This window comes from Meriones unguiculatus, chromosome 4 (genome assembly GCF_030254825.1).
Source record: "Meriones unguiculatus strain TT.TT164.6M chromosome 4, Bangor_MerUng_6.1, whole genome shotgun sequence".
Lineage (NCBI taxonomy): Eukaryota > Metazoa > Chordata > Mammalia > Rodentia > Muridae > Meriones > Meriones unguiculatus.
The window spans coordinates 60,801,148-60,813,472 of NC_083352.1; the positions used below are offsets into that span (position 1 = coordinate 60,801,148).

Genomic DNA, 12,325 nt, shown 5'->3' on the forward strand with positions numbered 1-12,325 from the left:
CTTGATTCACCACTGCACAATGTATGCATACTATAAAAACACACTGTGCCTATAAACAGAGACACTTCTTAATGTCAACTGAAGTTTACAAGATTTCACGCTCTCTTACCTAACAGTATTTTTATTTTGAAAGGCATTTCATATTTTGTTTTTGTAAATTTAATAACTGAAATATTGCCCAAGGCTGGCCTTGAAGCAGTTCTCCTGAGTAGTCTCCCAAGGAGCTGGATTACAGATGTGTTCAGTGCACCTGACTTTATTTAACTTTTGCTAGTTGTATTGACAGTACAAATTTATGAGGTTCAGTGTGATATTTTAATACATACATACAGTACACAATGTACTGTATAAGTGTGTGGGGGGTAAGGTGTATAGTTCTGACCAGTGAGAAAGGCAACCACAAGAATGACTTGTCTTCTGGCATACCACAGATACTCCCAATGTCTTCTCAGTGGGCCCTTAGCACTCCCACCCTCAGTCAAAGCAAAGGATAAAATGAGGTGTAGGTTGGGTTTTAGGGTGCTTGCCCAGCATGCAAGAGGCTCTGGGTTCAATACCTACCACATAGTAAGAGGTGGATAGTTCAGTGTGAAAGGGGAGCATAGGACTCTTGTTTCTCGCCAGTGTTTGCCTTGTGCTTACCCTCAGTTAACGTACAGTATTCATCATCTAATCATTATCCATTTTAGACTTTTACAAGAAAGTAATTGGGATTCAAAGACAATAGAACTAGATTCAAGAAACAGTGACTTTGTGTGATATAAATGTCCAGAAGTGGTGAAAGGCCTAAGGAAGAGTGCCACAGTCACGCGTCTATGTGCCACCTACCTTTCTTCCTAACCAGCTATCTGCATATCTAAGGCACATGCACACTTCCTGGCTCAGTCTCAATCTTAGTCATCACATAGGTCTGCAAACTGAGCCTGTGGTACAGGTCTCAGCTCATTTTGTGTGCATCCAAGCTTCGAAATGACTGCTTTGGTGGGTATAAAAGGACATCCTCAATAGACTAGAAGGTGTGTGTGGAGGCATGATATTCAGTTTTGACAGCTACACCAGAAGGAGGGGGGAAAGCTTTAAATGTCTGAAGTGGTCCCTCCACCCCCAACAGAAGAAAAATGTACCCTGGCAGCAATGCGACAAAAACAACAGAGAAGGTGACTCCTACACAGAAGGGCTGTTCAGGAAGAGCTGTGCCACACTGGCAGCAATCACACTTAATAATCCAGGCTAATATGTTTTGGAGGAAAGACAAGAACAAATTAAAGGAAAGCTCACAAGTGACAGGATAACGAACAAATGTGTCTTAAAGAATCAAGCACTGTTAATCGGACCTTTAATTGTCCCAACATTCTTTATATTTCCAGCAGAGTGCTCACCTTGCTGCTATACACTTTACAAATTCAAATTACCAGAGAGTCTCTGGCATCCATGGTCAGACTGTCCATCAGTGGATCTGAAGCTCTGGGATTTAGTCATTGGGAAAAGCAGTGGTCCTCAATGGGAGAGGGTGACCTTTGACCCCAGAGAAGATCTGGTAGTGTTTTACTAAAAACATTGTTAGTATATACGAAAATTAAATGGTACTCTTCTCTGCTGCTTGGTCCTTCTACGCCTAATCATTTGTAAGCAGAAAATGAATTATACGGTAAAAGTAATGCATGTATAGTAAATATCTAATACAAGTTTTAAAAATCCTGAAGCTATGCCTTTTTCTTACTGTTTTTTTAATAACTGTGAACATGTCTGTGTGCATTCCCTTTCTCTCCATCTTTATCACCTTGCATTACCTCATCAAAGAAGAGGAGCACGATGTGTCTCCCATCACTCCAGCCAAAATGTTCTCACCAAGTTTACCAATGATTTCTCTGCCACCAAGTAGAAGTTATTTTTTTGCTTTTATTTTTTTCTGACTTCCCTTCTTTTCTTAAGGCTCTGTATTTGTTTATTCCCACCTAAATAACTACAGAAACTGGTTCTTAAGTGCCTTATCTGTTTCTGAGTCCTGGCACTGCAATACGTTGAGTCAGAAGGAAGATGAGGATAAAGTGAGGCAAGATTCCACAAGCCAGGTCAGGAATCAGTCAGTCCCCAGCTGTTCACATCTGTATGACAGCCCTTCTCATCTTGTCTAGTCATATGCTCGAATGCTTCCACTTCTCTCCAAGGCTAGTATAAATATTGCCTTCTGGATTACTAAAGCTCCTCAAAAGGCCGTTGTTCTTCTATTACTACCTTCTTTAAACTCTACCGTCAAATCGTAACAATCATAACGCCTACATTACCAATGGATGGCATTCTTATCCTGCTTTACACTATTGTCTCAAGGACACCGGGAGCTACCAAAACAACCCAAATCCTACACGTGGCAAACATGCAATGTTTGGTGTCCCTCACCAACATGTACATGAAAGTCTAATTTCCACAGTGATGCTATGGAGTTGGGGCTCTGAAGAGGTGACTAGGTCCCATGAGTTTCACTCATGGTGATTGAGACTATGGTTTTGAGCATAGGTGTGAGCTGCTAGCAATCAGTTTGACACCTTCCACTTCCTCCAGCTCAGCCTCTTCACCTTCAGTGCTCTACAGGATTACCATACAGCAGGATCCTGAACTCACAGCAAAGGAAGTGAGTTTCTGTGTTTTGTTTTTAAATTGGTTACCGACTCTGTGGTATTCTGTTAAAGCAGCACAGATTAGAACAGAGTTCTTTTATGACATGGCCCTGGCTTACCTCCTCACAAGTATATTCCTGCGTGTCTCAAGGCTTCTTGAGCCATAGAAACACGGACATAGCTCCTGCACCACAGTGCCTTTTCCTCTCATCATCATATTCCTTATCACACTTCATATAATAACTTGGCTTCCTTTAAGCTTCCTATCAGGCCTCACGCTTCCTCTTTCACCAGCTATCCTGTCCTTTGTGCTGCATAGTATTCTGGACTCATGCTTCTCTTACATCCATCAAATGGAACTAAAGTAACTTGCTCCTCAGTGCAGTGTCTGGCCCATCATAGATGAAGTTACTTCTATAGTCGGAAACAAGAATTTCATAAAAACATCAAAATGACTTCCCAAATCCTTTCCTAGTCAGTGGGGCCATTTCAGACATGTTTAATATTGGGCAGGGCCTCAGAGGACAGCTTTGAGGAGGAGAGGGTATGATAATCTTTAGACAGAGTAATCTGACAATGGCAAGATATGATCATGCTTCGATTCATCTGACAACAGCAGAGAAGTTTATGTGAATGAATGTGGCAAAGAGCTTCAGCTCTTTACTGTGATGACTTCAGTGGAGCTGAATATTACCAGCTCTTCCCTGAGGTTGAGGAATTAAAACTGGAATTACCCCAGAGTCTCACTATACAGTGAGAAGAGAATCATGGAAATACTTTTATATTCCCCAGTAAAACACTTAGGAAAAGAAAAATAATGGATAAAGGGTGAAGAGTACATTTACAAGCCAGGGCTTTGTCCCACCCCTAGGTCACATAAGAGAAAATTAGGATTAAAAAATTAAAAAAAAGCATCAAAGTGCTTCTGAAGCTGAAGCACAGCACATTGCAATTGCCCCATTTATGCAATTCACTCTTACAAGACCGATCCCATAAGACATGCCAAAATATGCAGAGCCTTTCAATACTGAAAATTAGTTAATACTAATATCATCATAGGCATGGGTTCCTAAGCACTGAGCATGATCACAGCGGTTTACCTGGGATAATTTTGTTGTGGTGGCTGGCAGAAGTGGGCGGCTAAACTTCTTCTGAGAGCCAATGGCTGCTGGGAACGGTGGTGCAGAAAACACAGCTGCAACACAGTTAATTTTGCTTATCCACCCTTGCATTTCCTCAGGACTCCTAGGAGAAGAAGAGATGTGCACATCAGAATAGTGCTGTGCCTAGGTAGAACATGCCTTGCTTTTGCTTATTACTGATTTAAAATGGAACATTAAGAGAATTTATTCTTAGTGTAAAATTTCACTGGTTCACTAGAGGTTAACATTCTCAACAGGGCTCACTATGGGAATGAAAGGCTACACACATTATTATTATCACAGTACAAGGCTGTAGCCCTCTCTGCAAGAGACATAGAGAAAATGGGATATATGCTTTGCAAGCCTCCACTTTTTCTTAGAAGGTAGTCTAGGCCAAAAGTAATATTAAAACTAACTCTTCTCTTTTAGCCACAAATTTTATTTTAACATTGAACTCAGGCATACACAGTAAAAAGAAATACAAAGAGGCACGCCTGACCACTGTGGAAAAGAACTGGATCATTTCCACAAATAGTAACTATACATTTGTAATACAACCCAGTAACTATACTTTTAGGGAGTTGCACAAGACACATGCAACACCGATACACAAATATTTGTATGTCAATGTTTACTGCATCATTATTTACAAATTATTGCTATTGTATATTATGCTGTGTAAGTTTGTATATGTGCCAGATCATGAATATGGAGATGAGAGTTGGTTTTCTCCTTCCACCTTTATATGAGGGAGGAAGAAAAGGAGGAGAAGGAGAAGAAGGGGGATGACAAGGAGAACATTAAGATCAAATAAGAACAAAACCAACAAACATACTGGGTTTGGAAAAGCAAGACCCTCCAGTCTGCAGTCTTGAGTTTAAACACATTGGGCTTCTTCTCGTAGTCGGTGGCCTTGGATGCTAGAGCATGGTGTACACTCACTGCATTTTTCAAGTCCTCTTCAGACAAAGCCTTCTCTGGCTTATATTCATCCTGCACATGGACATAAGGAAAACAAGCACAAGAGCATGACCACCAGTCAAGTTTTCTGAATCTGAAATTAAAAGAAAAACTTTCTGGAAACTCCATGGAAAAAGTAAAATGGGGAGTACAAACTCTTGATAACTTTGTAAATGTGACAGTACCACACTTTTTAACAATGTGCAATGAGACAATGCATGCACAGAAGGTATTTTTGTAAGAGCCAATACATATTGGTTAAGGCAGACTCCTGAGGAAGGCCAGACGGACATATAATACATCTTGGGAACCTTCAACATGGCTAGGTCTGCCAGGTTTCCGAAACAAAGGGGCACACGCTGAAGCTTGCAGTCACCATCAACAGAGCTGCACTGATGGCAGACACGGTGCCTCTGGGTCTGAACACACGATATTTTCCCGAGGCTATCTTTTGAGGTGGTTATCAAAAGAAAAAAGGGACAATGAAATAAAGTAATTTCTCTAGCTCTTCTGATAGAAAAAAAAATGAAGATCAACTTAATATAAAGTTTGACTCTGGCTGCATTATCTTCCTCTGTGGCCTGGTAAAGCTGCTCCTCCACTGGGGGGAGGTGACCAAAGAGCCAGTCACTGAGTTAATATCAGAGACAGCCCCTGTTCCACTTACTAGGGAAACCCACTTAGAGACTGAGATGCCATGGGCTACATCTTTGCAGGGGTTCTAGGTTATCTCAATGCATGGTCCTTGGTTGGAGTATCAGTCTCACAAAAGACCCCTGTGCCAAGATATTTTTGATCTCCTTGTGGAATTTCTGTACCCTCCAGGTCTTTCTATCCCCCCCTTCTTTCATAAGATTCCCTACACTCTGCCCAAAATTTGTCTATGAGCCTCACCATCTGCTTTAATACCCTCCTGGGTAGTCTTTCAGAGGCCCTCTGTTGTAGGCTCCTGTCCTGTTCCCTGTTTTCTCCCTCTTCTGATGTCTATCCCATTTACCTTTCTGAATGAGGACTGAGCATCTTACCCAGTGTCCTCCTTCTTGCTTAGCTTCTTTAGGTGTACAGATTTTAGTATGTTTATCCTATATTATATGTCTAATAAATAGTAATAAGTGAGTATATACCACGTGTCTTTCAGCTAGTCCTGATGAGACCTAATAGGCTAGGGTCAGATGGAAGGGGAGGAAGACTTCCCCTATCAGTAGACTGGGGGAGGGACATGGGAGGAGAAGAAAGGAGGGTAGGATTGAAACGGGATGGGGGGGCTACAGCTGGGATACAAAGTGAATAAAGTGTAAAAAAAAAGCTTGACTCTGTTGCTCTAAGTAGGCATAAAATACTTAAGAGGGTCTCATCCATATACAATTTTGTTTTTTGACAACAACTACATAGTTCAGAGTTTTCAAAGGTTCTTTTGTATGGGTACCATCCAAACATGACACTCAAAACAAAAACTTCAATAGTAGAATAATAATCAGAATTGAAAACAGGCTTTTAAATTATGTCTAGTAATTGCTGGCTTTATTAGAATAAATAAAAGGTATAAACCAATGTAAAAAATTCCTAACTGCTGTGTATGCTACAAGCTGTGACAGTATGCTTTTTTTTTTTGAAGCTTAGGCTCCATTTCTCATATATCATCAAAAACAAGATGTTTACTAAAATTTAAGTTTCTCCTATAAAGAAAACAAACACAACACACACATCATACATATGCATGCGCGCGCGCACACACACAATCACTTTCCAACTCATAGGAAAGAGAGAATTACAGGCTGTTTTTTTTTTTAACCTTTTAGAAAAGCAATCAGTACTTTTCCCCATATTAATCTGTTTTCCACCAATACCATTCAAAACTCAAACAATTCAAATATATTAATGCCTAGAACTTATTCAAAATGAATAAAAGCAGACAAGCTAAATGTTGGTTTTTAATAATCACTATCTGTACAAGCGGAGAAGCAAAAGGTTTTCCTTTAATCATAAAGTAAACTTAAGTAGCAATATAAAGAGTGCCCACATTCAGCATATTAAATGACAACTTCCAGAATGGGATTGCAGTAAGTCTTGGTTTAATAAGGCTCAGGGATTCTGATTTGCTGCTGACAGTCTTGTGGCAAGATAAGATGAACAAAAGTTAATGACTAGACTGGGGGTGGGATATGGAGGAGAAGAGGGAGGGAGGGCAGGATTGGGAGGGGACGAGGGAGCGGTCTACATCTGGGATACAAAGTGAATAAATTGTAATAAATAAAAAATAAATTAAAAAATAAACTCACCACATTAAACCATATATTCTGGAATGCGTCCTATCAGTCCACATAGCTAAACTCTAGCTCTGCTGGGAGGTCTCTTTTGTACTTTTGAAAGGCTTTTCTCAGTGACTCAGCATTCTAACATCTCTGACTCTCTTCACATGACATATTTTTGAGTAGGAGTTCCAAGTAGACACAGCCCAAGTGAAAAATCCCCTCTATCCTCGGGACTGTTCTGTAACACAGTCCTGCATGCATGGCCCTTTAGTCACTGTAGTGTCTTTGTTTCTAGATAGAAAACTGAGAAAAAAGAGCTATATGTGTGGATGGAGAAAAATGATCAGCACTGAAGTTATCCCTGCGAATTACACATGCTCCATTCTCATGTACTTCTTCCCAACACACATGGGAGTGGCCTGCTGATATTAGCCCAGAATATACATGAACCTCTTTTGATTCTGGACTCCATAAGTCAGGATTTACTCTCAATTCTTCTTGGTTTCTTTCTTTATTGTATGTAATTTCTTAAGATAATTATTACTTTTATTTTTCACCTTTCTCATTTCACCTCATTTCTTGAGGTGAGTTCTACTGTGTAGTTCTGTCTTTTCTATAGCTCAATAAACAGATAGTCCAGCCTTGATCTTACAGTAATCCTCCTGCTCCTGTCTCCACAGCACAGTCCCATTATTTTTCTTCTTTCATTAAGGAAGAAGTTAAGGCTATAATTTTTGTTTGACTGTGAGTTATACAGTATAACACAGTTTAGAAATGAATTGTTTCTATCATTTACTTCTAGGCAGTCTATATTTCACTTTTATATACATTCTTTGATCTTAGTAATAGAAAGTGCCAAAGCTTAAGTTACTTGTCATTATCTATTTTTAATTGTTGGCTTATGATCAGAGACTGGGGTCTATTAAGTCTATTTTTTCATTAAAGTTATTAAGGGTACTCACGTTGCTGAACACATGTTGATTTTGCTTATGCTCCTCTAAAAGGTACATTATTTATCAGATAAGATTTTATGACCAAGCACATTGACTAGTCTCTTCTTGTCCATACATGTTTTCCTACTGTCCATCACCTTCAGAGAACATACTGACCTTTCCCACTTACTGAGGATGCAATGCAAGTTTTCCATCCATTCTTAATAAATTTACTTTTCCTAGTTAGGCCCTATACAGCTTAGTGCATTTAGATTTTAAGCATCATCATTCTCAAAAGCATGTGCTATTTTTTTTTTAGTATCTTTTCTATAAACTTTTATATTTAGTCATGGAAGGTGAACTTTCAGAAGATACCTTCCATATAAATTGTATATATTTTTTAACTCCTCAAACATATCAACAAGACTTTTAAATAATTTTATTTCACCTTTCTTATTCTCACTAACTCTAAATTTGGCTAGAATACTTTAGTGTGCCTTATTTTAAAATATTACTAAAATGTATTTACTATGAATTTTCTGTTTTAAAAACTTCACTTTGCCTTACATGTTACTGTTTTCTCTCCTTGTTCTTATAGATTTGATTGTGTGCCATGGTCCGTTGCTTATTTGCTTTATTTCTTTGTTTTGCCTTGATCTCTCTATTCTTATCCCTTTGATATTTTAAGTATTTTCTTCATGAAGACCATATACTCTAGTTTTACTCAAGTATCTTTCAGGGCATTCTTGACAGGTATAGAACTGGATATAGAATTTTAGTTGCAATCCTTTCTACTCCTATCTTTACAGTCTGCAGGCGCTTTTCTTTTTCATCCAGTTTCCACTATAGAGTCAAATGCCATTCTGATCCTGCGGGCTGTGCTCAGTGTATATGCATGTGTGCATGAATATACTGGGCACAGTCATGGAGGCCGGAGATCAAGCGTGCTATCTCTCTCAATCATTCTCTACCTTACTTTTTGGAGGTAGAATCTCTCACTGAATTTGAGGTTCACCAATTCAGCTTGGCTAGCTGACTATTAAGCCCTCAGGGTCCTCCTGGCCACTATTCCCTAAGCCTCTGCAATGAAATTACAGGCACATGGTTCCATGCCTGGCTTTGTTGTTGTTGCTATTTGTGTGTGTGTGTGAGTGAGTGAATGAGTGAGTGTATGTGTGTGTGTGTTTGCTGGGTATCTGAACTCAAATCTTCATGTTTGCACAGTGGGCACTTGTCTACTGAGCTATCTCCCCAGCTTTTCTGTTTTCATTTAAACATGTATATATGTGTGTGTGTATACACACACACACACACACACACATATATATGTATATATATATATATATACATATACATATACATATACATATACATATACATACATATTACTAGGAATCTCATAGACTTTTCTCTTTATTCACAGCATTCAATAATTTTTGCTTGGCTGTACTTGAATTTTTCATCTATCTCATCTGAAAAGTAAAAAAGTCTCACCGATGCTCCTTTTTGTGGTCATTGAAATGGCTGGCTAACAATCACTGAAGGTAAGCAACTGCACACAGAGGTAATGGTTGTACCAGGGATTTAAGGTTTCCAGTTTTGGATGTTCTCAGTACTAATTGACAATTCATGTCCACTCCCATGATAAGCCCTTCATTCTATCCTGCCAAATGGACACAACACCCTTAACTAATTATGGTTCAAAGCACTGGGATCTAGAACTAGAGTTTGTATGTTTACATACCTGGTTCTGATATTTGATGTTTTTATGACCTTAGATGGGTTAAACTCATTAGTTTTTTTCTCTTACCAGTAAAAATACCTCTGTTAATAGAGATGATGTCTTTAGTTTGTTCTTTAAATGATCATCCGGCCACTGGCCCATTCTCTTTCTTATTCGTTAATTACCCCTTGACATACTCATAACTAGATTTAATAGTTTCAACTCTCACCTATATCATAATATCTAACAAACTGCTATGAAGTAATAATAAGCAAGGCCAGTTGCTCACTATTAACACTCAGTGACTTCAGCACTTGAAACGACTATAATTACTTGTGATGTATATTCTGTGAATATTTTCATTAATGTGTAAAGCATAGCATTCTTAGACTACTATAAAACTGCAATGAATATCAAAAGACAACATTTATTATGGATCCTGTAAGTAAAACCGAAGAGCAATTTTTGTTCTATTTTTCACAATATTTTGTTTCAAGCTTAGTTTGTTCCCATTCTTCTGCAGGTGTTTAATTCCCAAAGTCTTACACCCATGTCATTGAAGAGCGAGAAACTTATTCCATCTACAGCATTTAGATGTTGAACCTTTGGGTAGTGACTGGATTAGGAGACCAGGGAGGAGCCTCGTTGACATCCAAGGAGCAGGAGGGAGTCAGGGAAACACCTGTTTCTACCATGGTGTTGATGCAGTTTGGTGTGCGCTTGTCAGAGTCTATAGGTCTAGAACCATGAGCCAAAGCAAACCTCTATTCTTTGCAAATGAGTTCACATTAGCCAATTTTTATAATACTCAAAAGCTGACTAATCAGCCATTAGAAAACACTGTTTTCGAAGAAAATGTATCTCAAGGCAGACTGAGGCACTCTAAGACACATCCTAGTTCAAACTGGAAAGAATGTTTTCACACAGGGCAGAAATAGAAGGTAGGGTCTATTTATTAGGACTAAACTAAAGTCAGGGGTTTTAAGTCTATTGGCTTCTACCATTCTAGTTAATACTAAGACAACATTATCGCTATCTTAAACGCAAAATATTAACAAGAAGATATGTTTGGGTAACTCAAATAACTCCAAATAAACAAATAAATAAGTAAGCAAACAAGCAAACAAACAAATAACCAATAAATAAAATGAAGCACCAAGCAACTTTACCCCCAATGATAGCAGCTCTGGGTAGTGTGGCGATACTCAGGTTGACGATGAGAGTGAGAAATTACTTTACCTTAACGAATCTACCCTGATAGCTTTAGTGTTTATTGCTTGAGCTAGAGGATGGTATTTAAATGATGGGGTTGAGAAGGAAGAAATAAGGTACAAATTATTGTAATCAAACCATTTCAAACTCAAGAATGTTAGCTGTGGAAACTAAATGTAAAACAGAGAGAATGATAAATCCAATCAAGGCATTTTCTATAAGGAAAGAAAATGTTCCACGACATCTAATTACAACCCATTTTCTCCAACAAACGAAGGTGAAAATGATGCCCCAAAACATGTTAGCCTCCCCCATGCTCCCTGCAATCTGTACTGCTTTATCTAGGATGACTCATTAGAGCACTCTGCCATCCTAATAAGCAGTAAGAGTGTGATTTCACAAAGCCTTTTTTAAAATTCATTTAAGGCATGAAAAAGAGAGTTCTTTCCCTTACAATGTTTGTTAATTAAAGTTTGTATGAATTCACATCATAATACTCATAGGTCCACAAATTACTGCATCAAGCTTGAAAAATCTCCCTTGTAAGGTACTATAAAGTGCAATCTAGAAAGTAACAAAAATCATCAACATCAATGAAAAGCATGTTCAGTTTCTCTTTATATTAAAGTGTTATTAAATAGTTACAGTTAGTATATGCAATAAAAAACTAACAAGTTGAAATATTCTTGACTCCTGAGAATATGAGTTGAGAACACTCCACTGTTTAATGTTATGAAGCTATAAATTGCAATATTAGTAGATAATGTAGGTATGATTACAACATGACTAAAGTGTTAACTGCTGGTCCTCCTGCAGAGCACTTGATACATAACCATCTCTGGACAGTTCTACGTCACAGTAAGAGAGACAGGCTTGGCTTCAAGATTGCTGAAATTCTAATGCTCAATGGATCCTAAATTGTCCAATAATGACAATTCTCGCATGGTAATAAATATTTCCTACAACTTAATAGTTATCTTTTAAAACCTCTAGTATTTTCAGTTATTTTTCTAAAATTACCCAGTTTCATCCTTTTATTTTTAACACAGCACAGAGGAATAGCAGCAAGGCAAATGAAACCATGCTTTGATCTGTCACTAAATTAAGTCTATAAGTGAAAGTCACAAATTTAAAGTTGAAAGGAGACGAGTCTCATTTAACCTAATCTTTTCATATACGTAAACAAACTTTCAGTAGAAAAGTGCTCCGTATTTCTATAGAAAGGAGAATTGAGAAAATACGCCAAGGAAAGCAAAAAGATGCATAGTTTCCTATGTTTTTTTTTTTTTTTTCCTCAGAAAGATTTCAGTATTATTTGTTGGCACTGACACCTCCTCATTTAGAGCCATGAGCACAGTACACACAGTGGGACTTGAAGTGCTCTCAGTAAGGCCTTGGGCTTCAGTGAGACACAGACATTTTCCAGGATAAATTTCACAAATGAGTCAGATTTAACAAGTTATTTGGAAACAGAGAGAGCACAACTGTC

The 12,325-nt window shown here is 38.2% G+C and overlaps 1 protein-coding gene across 10 annotated transcripts in view; it reads right to left on the minus strand.

Moving 5' to 3' along the window:
- The window catches only part of Psd3 (pleckstrin and Sec7 domain containing 3), a 475,055-nt gene that overhangs the window by 33,747 nt on the left and 428,983 nt on the right, over nucleotides 1-12,325 (minus strand). For all 10 annotated transcript variants that reach the window (XM_060381869.1, XM_060381868.1, XM_060381871.1 and 7 more), the window contains 2 exons: nucleotides 4,593-4,750; nucleotides 3,716-3,860 (listed from right to left, as the gene is read on the minus strand). In XM_060381869.1, the coding sequence (XP_060237852.1) occupies nucleotides 3,716-3,860; nucleotides 4,593-4,750 (303 nt within the window). The remainder of the gene's footprint in view (nucleotides 1-3,715; nucleotides 3,861-4,592; nucleotides 4,751-12,325) is intronic.